A 19,115-nucleotide genomic window follows, 5' to 3' on the forward strand; every position below is an offset into this window, starting at 1 on the left:
CTATTATGGCTTCGTTTGAGATTGCTGAGAGATTGTGTTACGTGCGGTGAGAAAGTACGATGAAAAAATATTCTGTTTATTTATATTACATTCCGTGATGAGTCAGTTACGTTATATTTTTTACGGTTCCACCGAAAAATGTAGAACCATATCCCTATATGTTTTTATTCTAACTCTATTTTATTTAATAACATCAAATAGGTTTAAATATCAAACTAATACTATATCATCTCCACTTGCATTCGGAATAATCGGTGTAATTTTCTAAATTTGGAAAAAGTTATGTTTAAGAAGGGCAGTGACCAACTGTCCCTAGTATAAGTGACAAAGGGCTTGGTGGTTGGTACCCGAGATCACAAGTTTGAATCCTAATTGATTCACATTTCTAGCTAAATTTATTTTTAAATTAAATAAATGAAGCAGATAATATGCTACCTATCTCTAAAAAAAAAAGGCAGTGCTATGCCCTTCGAATGGACGCAACGACTCTCGACAGGAAAAGACCCACCTTATATGCACGGTGGCGGTAGGGGGTGTAATGTGGGCCGTGCCGGGCCCACATTTTTTGGGCTGAAACGGATTAATGGTCGGCCCGGCCCGGCTTCAATTTCGGGCCGTGCCCGGTCGGGCCCAAACTGTCTAGCCTCTGGCCTGGCATGGCCCTTTGGCTCGAAAGGCACGGACCGTGCCGGGCCGGGCCATGTTTCGGGTCGGCCTATTAAAATATTTATGTTTTAAATTTTTTTTTAATTTTTAGTTTAAATTTGATTAAATTATTTAAAAATTTATAAAAATAATTATAATATAGTAATTATTTAAATTTTTTTAAAAAAATAAATTTGTATTATTTTTTTTGAAAAAAAAAACTAACGGAGGTGCGGGGTTTTCCGGGGAAGGTGGGGTTTTCGGGGAGGAGGGGGTCTCGGTGGAGGGGATCTCGGAGGAGGTAGGGGAAGNGAGGCAGAGGGGGACAGCCGGACGGGTGGGGCCTTGGATTTGGGGGCCGGTGCCGGAGCGGGGGCCACAGGGGCGGCGCGGGGGCCTCGGGGTTCGACGCCGAGGCCGTGGGGGGAGCTACTGCGGGAGGTGCCATGGGCGCCTCTCCTCCCAAGGTTGGTTGGACCTTGGGAGGAGAGTTCCTGGAAAGGAGGAGGGCTTCCTTCCTTCCTCCCCAGGAGCTTAGGTCTCAAGGCCCAAGGCATGGGCCTTGGGGCCCGGGGCCGTGCTATCCCGGTTGGCACGGCCCAACGGGCCGTGCCGTGCCGGGCCTCCCGCCTCCCCTCGGCCTGTTTCAGGCCGGGCCGTTCCGGGCGGTCGGGCCACAGATGAGTGGCCCAACATGGCCCGGAGGCTTGGGCCGGGTTGTATTCGTGCCGTGCCTGAGGCCGTGCGGGGCCGGACGGCCCACGTGCTGCCCGGCCTGTTTTACACCCCTAGGTGGGGGCCTTTCCACCTACCGCCGCTCAATGATTCGGCGAGTCAATTCAGCTCGCCTAGTCGGAAAAAAAAAAAAAGAAAAAAAAAATCTTTTCCTTCTACGAACAGCGCCAAAGCAAACACTCAGAAGAAGAGGACAAATTAAACAGGCCGGCCATATAACTAAGTAGTCGGTGCATCAACTACTGTCATTAAGTAATTAACAAAGCCGTCCTTCATTTTGCCGTCCATGTCGACCCTCCCCGGCGCAGCATGCATCCCACATTTCTTTAATCTTCCCCGTTGTTTGTTGTAAGTTTCCATCGATGAAGACGAGGACAACGACAACAACAACGAGTCATTCATTTACTCGTAAAAAAATGAAATAAGTAAGGTTGTTTGCTTTCGAATTATTTTTAATTAGGAGATATTTGATTTGATGAATAAAATCGAATTTTTTGATCTTTTTATGGTCTTTGTATATTTTTTTAAGTGTGACCAATTCACAAAATTAATAATTTTCAACAATGTTATTAGATAATTTGTGATAATTGGATTACTAGATAATTAGTGTAATAAAATAACGAAAATTGATTTTTGAAAAGTTTATATACAGTAGATTATATTTATGTTTAATTTGTTGTTATAAGTTGATCGATGATGATATTTCATCATAAAAAAATTTATATAAACTTAAGCTGAGAAAAAATCTTCTCTACGCCACATACGACTTGTAACGTATTATAACATATCTTTAGATTGCATATTAACAATATAAATATTTTTAAAAATATTATTTTATTATATATTTTAGTAGTTTTTTTTTCGATTATATTTATTTCTATTTTGTTCGTAATTTTATCGGTTTGGAAACAAATTCACAAATTCTATGAAGTGCAACGACAAAAGCTTTCGATATAAATAAATATAATAATATAAAATTTGAAGAATATGATTGTTTTTTATTAAAAAAAAGTACACATAGAAAAGCATATATAAATGCAAAAAAATAAAATGGCACCGCTCGTGAGGCACAGTGTAGTGTAGTGTTTGAGTGTGAGTTGGAGCTTCGGAAGTGGGAAGGAAAAAGACGGAGCCAATGAAGAAGACGACGATTCCGCGGTCGTTTTCCTCGCTCGCTCTCGTATTCCCCCTCTCTTTCTTTTTTTTTTTCACAACAAAGCGAAAACCCCACGTAGTCCCCAACTCCACTTCCCCTCACCTTCTCCCTAAACCAAAACACTAGCTCTCCAATCACTCCCCTCCTCGTCGTCCTCCTCCTCCCATGGCGTCACTCTCTCGGTCCTACGTCCCCGGCCGCGCCATCAATGTCCCCGACCGCCGCGAGCCTCGTCGGATCGCGCGATCGAGGGACCTGGCTTTGAACCCGGCCCCGGGTTGTAGGGTTTTGGGGGAGCGTGGGGTCGTGGCGCGGGCGCCGCGAGCATCGGCGGAGTTAGGCGCCGTGGTTGAGGAGAGGTGGAAGAGGAAGGAGGAGAAGGGGGGTGGAGAGGAGGGAGAGGAGGAAGGGAGGCCTCTGAGGGTCGGGTTGGTGTGCGGCGGGCCTTCGGCGGAGCGCGGAATCTCGTTGAACTCGGCGAGATCAGTGCTCGATCACATAGAGGTGACCGTTGCTTTGATTGGAAGTCTCAAGTGTGCACTTTAATGCTTCTATTCCTTAATTCCTTGATTACTTGGCTTGGGCACGAGAGCATGTTAAGAAAGGATCAACTTTTACCTTTACTGTCTCCCTGTTTCCACCTGACCATGTGAAGCAAGGATCAAATTTTTACTTTTTGTTGTTGTTGTTGTTGTTGTTTGTTAAATATAAAATTATTTAAACACCGTTAAGCTTAAACTTTTAGGGTACGACGATTATTTCTCATGATATCAAAGTAGAAGGTTTTAAATTTGAGTCACGATAGACTTCTAGCATTATTAGTTTCCTCCCGTTTAATTCAAGTCCACGTCATGGGCCTATAAAAAACCTCGAACCCAGACGTGGTGGAAGAGTGTTAAATATAAAAATATTTAAACACCGTTCAGCTTAAGTTTTTAAAGGACAACGGTTGTTTCATATTATTTAACATAGTATCAGAATATGAGATCCTGAGTTCGAGTCATGTCACCATGTGAAATAACCATTGTACTCTAAAAGCTTAATATTGTTGCAAAAGTTGTATAAAGCTTAATATTGTTGCATAAGTTCTATAAAAATATTTAAACACCATTCAGCTTAAACTTTTAGAGAACGACGTTTATATATTTTTATATTTAATATTGTTGTTGTTTTCTTAAGCAAGGAGGATTAAGGATGTGCGTCATGCATCGTCTCTAAGCTATAATAGCTACGAAGTTGCCCAGAGTGGACCATTACATGCTGTTGATGCAATTCCTCCTCCATTATTGCTGAAAAAACAACAAATTTGATTACTTGTTGGGTTTTGGATATGAAATTTAGATTTGTTAGACAACAATAACTTAAGATATATCTATATTTCTTGATCAATCAACTTTTCAGATGCAGAATGTAGTAAATGTATTAGTTGCAAAAGTGGTATAATACAGCTGCAAGTTTCGGAAAATAATTTGTGCCATTCAATCTTCTGATTTCTTTACAGGGAGAAGATTTGCTGGTCAGCTGTTATTATATTGATAATGATCTGAATGCATATGCAATATCGCCGGCACAGGTTGGTGAACATCATAGTGGTCTTCTAATAAAAGTGGATTGTTATAATGCTATTATTTAACCAATATAACTTTCAAATGTCTGAGAGATTATATACACTTGCCTGCTGATGATTCTTATGGCTGAGCTCCATTATGTGTTTTGCCATGTTAGTATCCGTACTTTTAACGCTGGCAAAGGCACATATATTATTAAAGATTTCCTCCTATAAACTAAGAGTTCATGACATCATTTCCTCTTTTTTTTGGCATTTCACAGTTATACTCTAATACGCCTGCAGATTTTGATTTCAAACTTGAAAGGTTTGCTCATTTCTTTGCAAAATTTTCCCTATTTTATCACTATGACATATTTTGGAGTGATGTGCTTTCTTCTTTCTTTTCTGCAGCCTTGCCCAAGGCTTTCACTCGCTATCTGACTTTGCACAGCATCTTGCTTCCTCTGTTGACATAGTATTCCCTGTCATCCATGGTCGTTTTGGTGAAGATGGCGGCATTCAGGTCTGTGTGATGGAAGGAAAGCAAATACTATTGCAATCTGCTATATTTACATAGAATAATATTATGATAGAGCATTTACATGAGAAGAATATTGCTAACACGCATGCAATCGCATGTATTTCATGTACTCTGCATCCTTTGTGCTGCTGTCTCATTGCTCCCGCCTTTCCTGAATGTGGACTTCAATATTGAAGTGACATGTGGTGCAGAACATGAACGTCCTAATTTAGATTAGATTATATAGCTACACACATGCATAAATGCATTCCGTATGTTTAATTTGATCAGCTTGCCTGGTCTGCATTTTGGTACATTTAGGAGCTCTTGGAGAAAGCAAATGTTCCATTTGTCGGTACATCCTCAGAGGAATGCCGCCGAGCATTTGACAAGGTACCCTATATGCTTTCTCTTTCTTTTTGAATATGTTAGATGGCAGGCAATTTTGTGATGTTGTATTTTAGTGGTGCATTGATTTGAACTTGACAATTGCTTTTGGGGGGCAAATTGTAAATGCTTCACAATCTGTTGTCCAATCTTGATGATCTTCCTTGGGAGAAACCTTGTCTTCCCTCTTTTGTTGCATGATAAGTACAGTCATAGGCTTTTTAACTATATGTAACTCTTTAGTCAGAATAGACATCTTTTATCACAGTTTTTCTTCGTTACTTTTGACAGAGTACTGCCTATCTTGGCATGTTCCTGTAAAGACCAGCATGGCATGTTTCTATGTTATGTGCACCACCTTGGAGCAACAAATGCTTAGTTAGATGACCCCAGTAGTACACTCAGTGTATTTATCTGTTGATCAGCAAAGCTGTCCATGGTAATTTGTAAGGGTAGTTTTTCGATAGAGTACTTTTCTGTTTGTTGGCGATCAGGTTGGGGACCTTTTGGGCCCGTGTAATTCCAACCCTGCAACTGTTATCAACTTTCAAATAGGGTATATCCCTGTTTAATAAAAAAAAGGATAACTAGATATGCTTTCAGATTTCCTAAAGGAACTTTGAGCCAAATATTGGTTTACTTTACAAAAAGAAAGCATGGCAAATCTTGCAAATATATGTCCTAAATTAATTCATTAAAACATGAACATATTTCTGTTGTTCATGAACACGGTCCAGGCAATTATAATACTAGTTGATTATTACCCCGTTCTGTCAAGTTGGTGGTCTGCTCATGGTGAGGAATTGGTAGTTGAGACTTCTTCGTGGTGTAGTTGCACAGAGCTCAACTCATCTGCTATATGTTAAGTTCTTCATGAAATTTATATATTTCACAAATAGGAACTAGGATAAGAGTTAATTGGCAGAGAAAAGAAGGATATTTTTTCTCTATATCATGGATATTAAGTGCCTTATATGATCATGATGCACATACATTAAGTGCTCCAATATTTTATAGTTTTCACTATTAGTGCAAGTAACATCCATGTTTCTCTCATTATCTCAGCATCAGCTTCATTTTATCTTACATGGTGGAGATTTAAACAAATATTAGTAATATATATTTCTCTCTCAAAAGGATGAGATTTTTTTTAATTTGCTTTTTCCAATTTGATGTCTGATTTAATTTGAAGCTCATGCTCATTGTACTAATGTGTTTTTCTTTACATCCATTTGGTTTGTAGTACAATGCTTCCGTGGAGCTCAACAAACTGGGTTTTGTGACAGTACCTAGTGTTCTTGTGAAGGTTTGAAACTAAACTGTTATCTTTTGTGAGACAAATCTAATGTGTTTATCATATATATTTGTCATGATATAATTACTTGGAATTGCATATTATTCTGGTAAAAGTTTGCGACCTTATTTTGTATTTTCTCATATGTACGAGAAGTTTGCATCCTTCTTTTTTCTCCTCTTTATTGTATTAAGTTATAGTTTTGATGAAAAAAATAGGAAAATCATATAGATAAGGCAAAACTGGACCAGTGGTTTGAAAGCATTGATCTGAACAGAGAAAATGGCAAAGTTGTGGTAAGGCATGAATTGCTTGTTTTAAGCTTTGAATATCTTTATTCGGATACAATCATATAGGTAAGTCGTTATGCTTGTTATGACTGATTTCAAGGTCAAGCCAACAAAGGCAGGATCAAGCATTGGGGTCGCAGTGGCTCGTGGTGTTGATGATGCCATCAGAAAAGCTATTAGTATAATTTCAGAGGTAAAGAAATTTCAGTATCACCTTTCGGAGCTATCATGAGACAGGAAAGACATATTGAACCTTTTGAATTCCTGCCGGCTACAGGGCATTGATACTGAAGTTCTTATTGAAGTTTTTCTGGAAGGTGGTAGTGAGTTTACAGCAATTGTCATCGATGTTGGGACAGCTACTGATTGCCAGCCTGTTGTTCTTCTCCCAACTGAAGTAGGTTCTCTATCACGTAATTAATCTTTTTGGTTCAATAGTAGAAAGCTAGGTTAAGTTTGTGTTTTAAAGAACTTGTTGGTGGTGGTGGCATACTTCTTATTCCACCATATTTTTTTATTGATGCCTTATTGATGTCATTCATACTACAATATATCAACTCTTTTGCTATTTTCTTGCTCGAGCTTTTACACCATCTCTTTGAGTACTTTATTTTGAATCTAACTATTTCAAAATTATTCTATGATAAGCCAACAATTTCAAAAAACTCTGTATAAACCCAGTCAATGATCCTATAATCTTGAGTCCAATAATTCAGAAGTACTTTAACATGATAAACCAATACTTGGTTCTCTATATTTGTTTAGCAACAATTAACATAAACTGAATAACCTCTAGTCATCTTTATTCAAGTGTTGGGATGTCTTATGGATGCTTTATCACATTCTCAACCCGTGCTAATCCACAGTTCCATTTAGAAACAAGTTTTGTAGAAAATTCTTTAGCAGATATGAGAACAATATTAAATGTCTATACGAGGTTCTTTGTTATAAAGCAAAACATGACTTTGAAAGAGCATGCTTTTTTTTAATATCATTCTAATAGGTTATCTGAATTTATACATCTGAAGATCTGCAGAAAAGTTATTGGGACACTCAGAGTAATGAAGTAATTTTAAAAATGTATCAAAAGTGATAGAGAATTTTCCTTTTGCAGGTAGAACTTCAATTTTGTACTGATAATAATGTCCAGGAGGATACAATTTTCAACTATCGCAGGAAATATCTTCCAACGCAACAGGTACTGGAATGTAGATGAATTTCTTATAGTTTTTTGGCTTCCGATAGAATCCATTGCTCGCAGACCTGTTTGTATGATTTCCTCTTTTAACCTCTGCCCTGGAATTAATTCTCTTGCAGGTTGCTTACCATACTCCTCCACGCTTTCCAACTGATGTAATTCAATGTATAAGAGAAGGGGCATCCCTATTGTTTCAGCGGCTTCATCTGCATGACTTTGCTCGGATTGATGGCTGGTTTTTACCTGCTCCTGATAGTATGCTATCATCAGTAGAAAACAATAACAGAATTGGAGTAACTAAATGGGGTACCATCATTTTTACTGACATCAACTTGGTAAGAAACTAGAGTAGCATAGAGTTTCTTTTGTTATTTCTTGTCTGTGGTTTAATCTCTACTCTTATGCTGTTTGGAACTCTTAAATGTGCATAATTTCTCTTTCCAATCTGAATGTAGATAAGCGGTATGGAGCAAACCAGCTTCTTATTCCAACAAGCCTCCAAGGTACTGATACTGCTTATATATTTTCACATTTAATTCAAATTATTGTGATGTTTTATCTGATCCAAGTCCCTAAAGGTTAGTTGGACATGAATTGTTCATAAACTTATTACTTCCTTCATTGTACTGAATTTCTTTTCTTGGTTTTCAAACATTGCTTTTGTTATGCCTTCATGAGCAGTATGTCTACTTGATTACTGAACTACTGTTCACGGGGAGATGAACACCGTTTTGTTTGTTCACTAGATATTGCTACGTGCTTTTAGCTTGAGTTAGTATGCATAAATGCTATCTAATTATTTTAAATTTTATCGGTCTTGTTTTCTAGTTACCTATCTACTTGAGTTTAGCAGTACATAAATTCTTTATCTCAGGTACTGATATGATACGAGAAATTTTTATTTTTCAGGTTGGATTTTCTCATTCGCAAATTCTCCGTACCGTTATCCAACATGCTTGCTTGCGATATCCTTCTCTTCTACCACGCAGTAATGCATGGAATGCCTTATCTAGAAATCTGCGACCAGCACAAAATACTGAATTCATTCCAAGAGATAGGGGGACTCGGAAGGTATTTGTTGTCTTTGGAGGAGAAACTTCAGAACGTCAAGTATCTCTCATGAGTGGAACAAATGTCTGGCTTAACCTGCAAGGGTTTGATGATGTAAGCCCTTAAAACTGAGTAAAAGCTTGGTTATTTTTTACTTGGTATTAAATTATTAGCTGCAAAAAATTCCTGCTTAATTCCATTGGTACATAAGCCCATATTTCTGACAGTTGTGTTCCTTGTTTTGCTTATTTGTGGTACCAGAAATGGTGGTTGCAAAGCAAAATTTGCTAATATAAGATAATTTGTCATCTATATTTAATAGATCTTCATTTAGCTTTCTATCAAATAAAATACATAGCTCATAATAAGTTCAAAGGATGAGAAACAGCACATATAGAAAACTTCTGTCTCTCTTGTACTTCTTTACCTCATAATTTTTCTTTCAATTAGTTGTTTACCATTCATTAGTCCTCCATGTTTTTATTTTCTGTAATTTCTGATACTCTAGTAGTTCTTTGATATCTTCTTTTGCCTCAGCAGTTGCCACTGCAAGTTTTGTCTTGCTATTATTTAATTTCTTGACTCCTATTTGTGCTGTTTCTTTTTTTCATGTTTAACTTATTTCCTTGCAATTGCTATCCTTCTGTCTTTAGCTTGATGTCACTCCATGTTTGCTTGCACCAAGCAATGGATATTCACCTGCCCAGCGTCAGGATGTAGATGAGCATGGCAGTTCAAGAACTGTTTGGACTTTACCGTAAGTATCTATTAAATTGATTGTATTTCCTATTAAAGAGGATTTGAATGGATAAAAGGCCCAGCAATGTGAGGTATTTCTTCTGCAGCTTTTTAACTTTTTGCATAGTTTATCACTTGGTTCTATCATCTGTCTGTGACAGCTATTCTCTGGTTCTACGGCATACCACAGAGGAGGTTTATGCTGCATGCATTGAGGCAATTGAACCAGATAGGGCTGCATTAACATCTCATCTGCGAGATCAAGTGATGATTGAACTTGAAGAAGCTCTAAGCTGGCATAATTGGTTTACAGGGTTTGACAGTATGGACAAACCACCTGTCAAATATTCACTGGAGCAGTGGATCAAACATGCTAAGGAAGTTGATGCAATAGTGTTCATTGCAGGTGCTTTCTGAACCGTGGATAACTAATAAAATTGATTTGCACTTATGTATTCTTGAGTTTCTGTTCCTGCAGTGCATGGTGGCATTGGCGAGGATGGCACTCTTCAATCTTTATTAGAAACCGCAGGAATTCCTTACACAGGTTTCAGTTTTTTGTGGTTGTTTTCATTATTTAGTTGATAATTCCCAGGTATGTTAGGAAATCTAACATAATAATTTTTTCTCATGCAGGCCCTGGACCTATAGCTTCAAAAATTTGCATGGACAAAGTTGCAACTGCGCTTGCTCTTACCCATGTATAATATTTTATTACTTATCAGCATCAAGCTTTACTTCTAAACCGTAGTATCTGTTATTGCTGAAGAGATTCCAGTGATGGTAAAGGATTGCAACTAATTAAGATTACCTAAATTTTTATAACAGTTAAACTATGCTCTTCTCTTAGATTTCTATGGGTAATGTACTCTATAGTGCTCATTTGTCAGGAAATAGATCTTTTGTCGCTTTAGCTCTACACGGTACATGACTTATGAAATCTGCCTCAAAACCTATTTTTGCTTAAATTACATTTACCGTTGTTAGCACTCTGTATAGTGTCTTTTGTGCTAAAAAAAAGAAAAAAAGAAAAAAATATGCCCTAGTGCCTGCCTTCATAATTCCTCTATGTCAATATCTAGTTTCTTGTCTGTGCTCTTATTTTATTGCTTATAGATTCAACCAAAGTAGACATTTGAACTGTCTACTTTGTGTTACTGTAGTATTTCTATGGTACAACCAAATTGTTTCTAGATAAAAATTTTGCAATATTTTGTTGTCCGCCTCCTGGAATTTTGATTTTGTTCTCTTTACAAAGTTAAAAAGTTCTGGAGTACTTACGATACCTAAGGATGTAAGGAGCACAGAGGAGCTAATGAAATCTTCGCTAGCTGGTATTTGGAATGACTTGACAACAAAACTTCAGTCTAAAACATTGTGTGTGAAACCAGCTCGTGATGGATGCTCAACAGGAGTTGCTAGACTACGGTATGCAAGTATTCTCCTGTCTCCCTATGATTAGATTATGGGTTTTGTATTTGAGTCTTGATGGTGTACTTGCACCACATGGCAGCTTTGTAAAAGATCTAGAAGTCTATGTAGATGCATTGCGAAATTTCTTGCCGCGGATACCTGCTAATAGTTTCTCAAAGGTATGCACTTCTAGCTTCCAGCAAAACCATTTCTTTTTTTTTTTCTTTCTTCCTAGATTTGTGCAGTGTATTACTATTGCTTGCGAAATTTCTTTTGCTCTTTTTCTTTCAACAAGCTCATGCAAAACCTTTCGAGACTATCATAAGCCTCTCATAGTTTCTTTTACAGATCTTGCTGTTTGCTGTAAATTGACATTCAACTTAAATTTCCCAGGCACATGGTGTAATTGAGATGCCTATCCCTCCTCCCAAATCACTAATCTTTGAGCCCTTTATTGAGACCGATGAAATAATTGTTTCACATAAATCAGCGGATGAAAGTGTTCGCCGCCTTATTTGGGAGGGGCAAAATGAATGGGTGGAAGTGACTGTTGGTGTTGTTGGTACGCGTGGAAATATGCACTCGTTGAGTCCAAGCATCACCGTCAAAGAAAGCGGTGATATATTATCTCTTGAAGAAAAATTCCAAGGTATGCATATCTGGTTTACATGGGTTTGTCCTAGAAAACAGTGATAGATCTCATCCACCCGTTCAAGAATAATGTGTTTATTTGTAAATTACAGACATAAATCCCTCAAAACTTGTTATTGTCTCAAATCAGTTCATTGTCTGTTTGATTCCTTGAAAATGTAATCCATTTCTATATATGTTATATGCATGCCTGTCTAGGGTTAGTTGTGGTTAAAAGGTAACAAAAAAAATAAAAAATAAAATTTTGATTCAAGTTTGTATTTACTCTTAGAAGTTACTTTTGATTGTAGGTGGTACTGGCATAAACTTGACACCACCTCCAACGACAATTATCAGGTTCACTTTCTTAAACTTTGCAACTAGAAACTTCTTTTCTAGGGAAGATCTGTGGAAGCACGCATATCACTCCTCTTCTCATCTAGGCATTCTATTTAGTTCAAGATTCTTCTTGGCTTTATGCCGATCTTCTGAGAACTTCTTTGGCTCGTTTTCTTCAGCACTGAGGCTTTGCAAACTTGTAAAGAGAGGATAGAGGCAATAGCTAATACATTGGGGTTGGAAGGGTTCTCGCGCATTGATGCATTTGTGAATGTGCGCAGTGGAGAGGTAAGTCGACTTCTGTGGTCTCTCTCATTTTCTTTTCATCATGTTTTTACTGTTTTCTACACTAGTTATTTGTCTGTTCAATTAAGGATGTTGGGTACTCCACTTCATTTTCTGATGGGCCATAAGCGTTGCACAACTCCACAGCTGCTCTATGCACAAAGCCATTGGCCAAACTTGTACCGCAACCTCCGATGTGGAGGTGCTTTTTGCTGATGAGCTAATAAGACTCGAAATAATGAGAGTTTTCGAACGGGGACTATATATAAAAGTAATAAAACCCTGCTCAATCCAATTTCCTTCACCTAATTAAAAATGAAAATTGGGGCGCAACTCATATTTCCTTTCCCAGCTGAATACATGCTGATAAGTTAAACTAACATTCAAGACTCCCAAAACAATCAGCTGTTTCATCATCTGCGAAATTGAAAGCAGAAATCACATGAATGGATACTCCGAAGTTAAACAAGCTTGTTTTGATTAGGCAATACTATAGTTATCGAACTGGGTTCTTTTTTAACTAGAACTTCATAATTGTGAAATATAATTATTCCTTCTGCTTAAATTGTTGTTGCAAGGTTTTGGTGATAGAGGTTAATACTGTTCCTGGGATGACTCCGTCCACCGTCTTGATTCACCAGGTAATATTTTTTTAAAAAAAAAGAAGAAAATTGAGCAACAACTGCTGAAGTAATGTCATTACGCCAACAGTTTTGAATCATATTTCTGTTCCATTCCTGTTTCAGGCACTTGCAGAGCAGCCGCCCATATACCCCCGGCAGTTTTTCCGGAAGCTTCTCAACTTGGCTCTTGAAAGGTGTAAATAGACCCTGTTTGTAAATACGAAGCTCTTCAAGTCTTGGGCTTCTGAAACCTGGTTTTTCAGTTACCTTGTCAAGGTAAAGTAAATGCATTCAGAACCTTTCAGTTTGTATCCAAACTCGACCCCATTGGGTTTAGCTTCATCGGAACACCAGGTTGAAGTGCTTTAACAAGCAAGTTAAACAATTGATCAAATCCCATTGTGTCCAAGTCATTTATGTTGCTTAGCTGGTAATTAGGGCATTTATCATTATCGATCGATCTTATAGTTGGCATTTATCATTGTCGATCATACAGTTGAGAACCAGCCTTTACGTCGATAAAAAGAAAGGGCTTTTGACAAGTCAATAATTGCACACTGCTGCGAATGTAATCCAAAGCTTCTGATGATACAGAGTTGCATCTTGACTACTATTGCTTAAGGCATTTCAAATTGTCTGAAGTGACGTATGGAAAATGCTGAAAAATGCTCCCCTGCTTATTTTGACCCGAAGATTATAGTTTTTGTCCTAGCACTTATTATTCTCGCATCCAGAAGTTGGTTTAGAATAATATTTTATTAAACCATAGGTTGCATCCAAGGACTTAGTCCAACGATGATGGGTTTAGTTCAACTTAAGAGTTGACTTGACAATTTTTCACCTTCTTACTTTTGAAAGATGAATGTTTTTATGTGCTCTAATGCGAATTTGAAGCGATGTCGATGCATCAACATTACCTGGGCTGAGAGGGTAGAGACATGCTACTATTAATATGATCTGCATCAACATGCGAATTTGTTTCGAAGCCTTTTTTTTCCAAATAAATAACTGGGTGTTCACACTGCATCTTACTTCCGACAGCGGAGTAGTCTTGCTGTTCATCAGTAGCAGCAGAATGTATTCACGGAGCACATAAGATAATTGATACAAACCTGTCTATTTCTGAAGGAAAACTAAGTTGTAGAGATTTTTTTGTTCTTTTTCTCTAAAGTTAAAAGCCCGTAGACATTATCATAAAGGGTTTCGATGAGACGATGATAGCGTAAGCAGCCCCGGAGGAAGCAAAATCCTGATTAAAGAAGTAATTATTCAAATATAAAAAATAAAAAAGCAATGATCAGGTCGCACTTGACCTGCGCAACACAATCCTCTTCATGTGGGAGTCTACAATTGAAGGGGACTTCTAAATTATCTACTTTAATGGAGCCACATAATCGAGATACATGTGAAAGTCAACAAAGAAGGGCAGGTTTAAGGGTCCACTCTATTATTATTAGCTTATTATTCAACGTCGAGCATAATCAATGCTTGGACTATTTCAGTTATCGTTTGATTATTTTTTCCGTACTAAAATTTTCTAGTAGAATTGTGAAAAAAAAAGTTAAATTTTTGCTCCTTGAATAGTTGTAATGTGTATGATCCGATTGTATTGCATATTTTCGATTGCGAGATGATTTATTTTATTTCTAAAAAAATAACGTGAAATCTAAATACGGTATTTAATCCTAAACATTCACTCATATTTCTCATTTATGAAATATACAAAGTTTTTGAATATATTGAATGAAATATTTATATATCCAAACATGTTAATGGAGGCTCATTTTCGGATGTCAAAAAGGACATCTAAAAAATTACACAGTATGAATACTTTTTTGTATAATTGAAAGTGAGAAGTTTGATTTTTGTTCATTAAAAGATCTTGTTATAATGTGTTAGAATTGTTTATTTTAGTTGCAAAATAATTTATCTTGTTTTGAAAAAAAATGATTTAAAAGCTAAATATAATATTTCATTAGAGATATTTCATCGCACTTCTTATCACATCTGTCAAATACCATAATCTTCTTTAGTAAGGACAAATGACTTTATATTATAATAACTAAGGGACAAAAATTTTATAAGCAAGTTTGGAGACTATACGGATCAGCGCAACGTGGCCGATTCGATTGTCACGGATGGATAAAAAAAAAAGTCATGTATTTTTAGAGAGAGAGAAAAAAAAAATTGAGAAAGGCATCCGTCGGATCGGTCACGTGCGCCGATCTGCCCATAAAATTTTTGTCCATAACTACGCCGATCCTCTGCATCAGATGATCACCTGCTAGAAACTTCTAGAAATTCTATCAAAAAAGTTTTCATTATTTTTAGTTTTAGGTGAAATTAATAGATTTTAAGATATGTTTGGTTCCGTATAAATAAATAAAAATATTAAAGATCCAACTCATCAGATCTCCCACGTGCACCGCACGTGGTTGGTCAACCACGTCGGTTTTGCCCCTCTCCTCTGCTTTTGTCAAAGCCAAAGAAATCAACCAACATTTGAATAAACCCTCTCCCATCCCCGTCTGTCACCCGCCTTCTTTGACTTCCCCTTCCCATTTGCAGTCTTCCCTCCCCACATACTCCGGCAAGGACGCGTTTTACACTCAACCCCCTCTAAGCCACCATATTTGCACTCCGACACCCTTCTAATTTTATCTTAAAATAGTCCATTACTTCAAAAAGCTTAAATCGCCGAAAATCAGCATCTTTGATATTGGCTTATAAGATTCGAATTCAACAACGTCTCTTACTCTATTATTTTATAAAAATAATTAATTATTTTAAAATTTTAAGCTGCCAAAAAATAGTATTTTTAAAATTTATATTCAGTAATAATTATTCAGCAGCAATATATNATATATATATATATATATATATATATATATATATATATATCGTGCGTGCGTACCATGCCAAGTTTTTAATTTTATAATTAATAATCAACCTTTGACCAAACCCAACGGTTTGGACTTTGGAGAGAGAAATGTAGCTTTAAATGTATAAATAAATAAATAAAGAGAAAACAGCTAGTACTTGCCCAAACTTATATATTATATCAATCAATATGTGTACATAGATGTATAATTAAACTTATTCTTCGACTTGAGGTCTTTTAATTAGAAGTGGAGTTTCCAGGGAAAAAAGGTGGAGAGCAAAGAGATAGCTTCTTAATTTCCTCTCTATATCTATTCTGAATATCATGAGGTACTCAAAAATTCATCCTTTCGATTGAAATTTATATAGTTGCTGGTTTTTATTCAATGGTTTTTGCAATAATTTAGTTGTTGTTTCTTTCCCCCCCCTTTTGTGTGTGAATTTGGGACAAGTGCTTGATACTCGGGCAGTTTTGGTACATCAATATTTTTGTGATTTGTTGTTTGTAATTTTGGGATTGCTAATCCTTTTAAACTTAAGCTAAATTTTGTCTAGTTTTTGTTCTCCTTCAATTTGCAGAGGATTATTTATCAACACGGTTCAAAAAAATTTAGAAACAAAAGCAATCAAAGTGCCCATCAATCAATGAAATTATTAATCAGAGACTTTGTGGATTGGATGAGTAATTAATTCTATACATGAGTAAAAGATAGACGTACAAAAAAGAACAAAATTAAGTAGTAGCACACCTCAGCTGATCATCATCAGGTTTGATATTCAGTTTCGGTTAAATCTGCAGGTGCTCAGTTGTTTGTTGAGCCGTTGACGCGAAATGCTTCCGACGACGATGACGACGACGACGGCGACGACGGCGGCGCCGGAGAACGGCGAAAAGCACAAAGACGAAATCGAAGAAGAAGGCGGAAGCCGCACCAGAATGCGTCTGTCGGATTACATCCCCGTGTACATCCCGGCCGTCGAGCAGGGGCTGATGACGCAGAGCCAACACCGCGAGGAGCGGTTCCTCGACTTCCTCCGAGCTCGGCCATCCGGAGACTGGTTCCGGACGGCCTCCGGCTCGCCTTTCGCGTTCCTCCGGCGCGGCGGGCGGCGCTTCCGCGTGCCGTTCGTCCGGAAGATCAGCTGGCGGGGATTGCTGAATTCGTTCAAGAAATGGATCAGAGACCCCGCGAACATCGCCACGTTCATATGGCTGGTCCTCGTGTTCATCTGCCTCTTCTTGCTCCTACTCCTCATGGCCGGAATTCTCAACGGCGCCATACCGAGCAGCACGCGGCGCAAGAAGTGGACCGAGGTCGTGAACCAGATCCTGAACGCTCTCTTCACCATCATATCCTTGTACTACTACCCGCGGCTGCTCTACCACCTGGTGCTGATCCTCCGCTGGCGGCCCGCCGACCGCCCCGAGCTGCGCAGAGTCTACTGCAAAGACGCGGCCCCCCGGCCCCGCGAGAGGCTCCACCTCATGGTCGTAGTCTCCTTGCTTCACATCACCTGCTTCGCGCAGTTCTTCTGCTGCGCGCTCTTCTGGGCCTACAACCGGCACAACCGGCCTAGCTGGGCATTGAACCTCGGCTACGGTATCGGCTCCGCATGCCCGATCATCGCAGGGATCTACACCGCCCGCAGCCCGCTCGGCAGGAAGTACGACGAGCCCGCCGAAGAGGAGTCTGCAGGAAGAGGTCAGGCAGCAGGATCATCAGACCAGACGGAATTTAGGATCTACAACCGGAGGGTCGTCGTCACGAGCCCCGAATGGATCGGCGGGCTGTTCGATTGCTGGGACGACGTGACCGTGTTCTGCCTCTCCTCCCTCTGCACCTTCTGCGTGTTCGGGTGGAACATGGAGCGGCTCGGCTTCGGGAACATGTACGTGCACATCTGCACGTTCGTTCTCCTCTGCATTGCTCCCTTCCTCATCTTCGGCATATCGGCGCTGAACATCCACAACGACACGATACAGGAAGCCGTGGAGATCTTAGGGATCGTCGTGGGCGTGTTCGGTTTGCTATACGGCGGGTACTGGAGGATTCAAATGAGGAAGAGGTTCAAGCTGCCGCCGAACCCGTTTTGCTGCGGCCGCCCGTCGGTGACCGACTGCGTTCAGTGGCTGTTCTGCTGGCCGTGTTCGTTGGCTCAGGAAGTGCGGACGGGGAATTTCTACGACGTGGAGTATCGTCGACGGTTCGCGGAGCTTTTCGTGCCCGCCGAAGCTCGGGCCGAGTTTTGGAGAGAATTTGAATGGTGGTGGTGGTGGTGGTGCTGGTGCTGCTGCTGGTGCTGGTGAGTTGCATATTGCTTTTGAGAGATCTTCTACGTATGGGGGCATCCACACCATGAGGCCTCCTCTTCCACCACTAATACAATTTGAGGATAAGTAGCTCAGGAATTTATTATGCAGCTACATAATAGCTTTTTTTATTTTTTATTTTCCTTTTTCTATTTTTCTTGTTCTACTGGATTTGCTCCTGTGATTGAGGAGACGCCTTTTGGTGTCAAATTACTTGTGTATTTAAATCTTGTTTATTGTAATTGGGGAATGTACATTTAAGGGTGATTAAGGTCGAATTCAAACAGGTTCATATTTTTAATTAGTTGTGAATTCTAGTTGTTAATCTATTGCTTGAGTTGTTGTTTTAGGTCCCATTGTTGAGCTAATTGACTCAAGTGAAGAAAATAAAAAATAAAAGTAAAAATTGACGTCGCTTCTTCACACCGCCCAAACTGCTTAACTTTTTTATTCTCTTGGTCCTAGCCACCGCTCAAAATGCTTAAAACTGGTTAAAAGTTTTAGCCCTATTATATTTTATATATAGGACTACATGGGGTCTTACAATCTCTCCCTCTTTAAGTCCAAACGTTCTTATCAGGCTCAGATTCACAAGTATCAGGCGATGTGAGACTTGTCTTGCTAGCCTAAACTTACATTCGGATGAGCTGCGCTCCACCAACAACAATTAACAGTATGAGAGCCTCGCTCTCCCCGCTGTATAATTTTGGCTTAGCCGAGACTCATCCCACACTTCGGCTGGTAATTGGCTCTAATACTAACTGTGACGCCCCAACTTCTCAGAGAGTCACACATCTTAAGATTACTCTAGTCCTAGCACGCTTAACTCTCTTAATCTCTTAGGTCTAGCCACCTCTCAAAATATTTAAGCCGGATTAAAAGTTTTAACCCTATTATATTTTATATAGAACTACGTGGGGTCTCACAAATAATATAGCAGAAGTCTCTAATATGATTAAGTCACAACATGAGAAAGCTCAATCACCCCCTACTATTTGTATCTGAAGGATGCAATGTGCTAGTCTGTTAGTGCAAATTATTAATTTCAAAAGCTCAAGCTGTTAGAAATATA

The 19,115-nt window shown here is 38.8% G+C and overlaps 2 protein-coding genes across 4 annotated transcripts; both read left to right on the plus strand.

The window, feature by feature from the left end:
- Positions 2,450-13,466, plus strand: LOC109724127 (D-alanine--D-alanine ligase). 3 transcript variants are annotated; one of them, XM_020252822.1, is made up of 24 exons: positions 2,458-3,040; positions 4,038-4,109; positions 4,367-4,410; positions 4,497-4,608; positions 4,927-4,998; positions 6,236-6,298; positions 6,505-6,582; positions 6,677-6,769; positions 6,854-6,973; positions 7,691-7,774; positions 7,894-8,109; positions 8,230-8,277; positions 8,684-8,938; positions 9,478-9,581; positions 9,724-9,968; positions 10,041-10,109; positions 10,199-10,263; positions 10,821-10,990; positions 11,076-11,154; positions 11,369-11,624; positions 11,917-11,962; positions 12,124-12,232; positions 12,808-12,870; positions 12,976-13,466. In XM_020252822.1, the coding sequence occupies exons 1-24, from the start codon at positions 2,702-2,704 to the stop codon at positions 13,054-13,056; spliced, it is 2,883 nt and encodes a 960-aa protein (XP_020108411.1). In that variant the 5' UTR covers positions 2,458-2,701; the 3' UTR covers positions 13,057-13,466. The 3 variants fall into 3 exon arrangements, 2 of the variants coding, with proteins under 2 accessions (XP_020108412.1, XP_020108411.1); XR_002219832.1 differs by lacking the exons at positions 11,369-11,624; positions 11,917-11,962; positions 12,124-12,232; positions 12,808-12,870; positions 12,976-13,466 and having other exon boundaries at positions 2,453-3,040; positions 10,862-10,990; XM_020252823.1 differs by lacking the exons at positions 9,478-9,581; positions 9,724-9,968; positions 10,041-10,109; ... (6 more) ...; positions 12,808-12,870; positions 12,976-13,466 and having other exon boundaries at positions 2,450-3,040; positions 8,764-8,898.
- On the plus strand, positions 15,873-18,040 carry LOC109723815. The gene is made up of 2 exons (XM_020252299.1): positions 15,873-16,062; positions 16,532-18,040. The coding sequence occupies exon 2, from the start codon at positions 16,565-16,567 to the stop codon at positions 18,038-18,040; it is 1,476 nt and encodes a 491-aa protein (XP_020107888.1). The 5' UTR covers positions 15,873-16,062; positions 16,532-16,564.

The sequence above is a fragment of the Ananas comosus genome, linkage group 18 (genome assembly GCF_001540865.1).
Source record: "Ananas comosus cultivar F153 linkage group 18, ASM154086v1, whole genome shotgun sequence".
NCBI classification, from domain to species: domain Eukaryota; kingdom Viridiplantae; phylum Streptophyta; class Magnoliopsida; order Poales; family Bromeliaceae; genus Ananas; species Ananas comosus.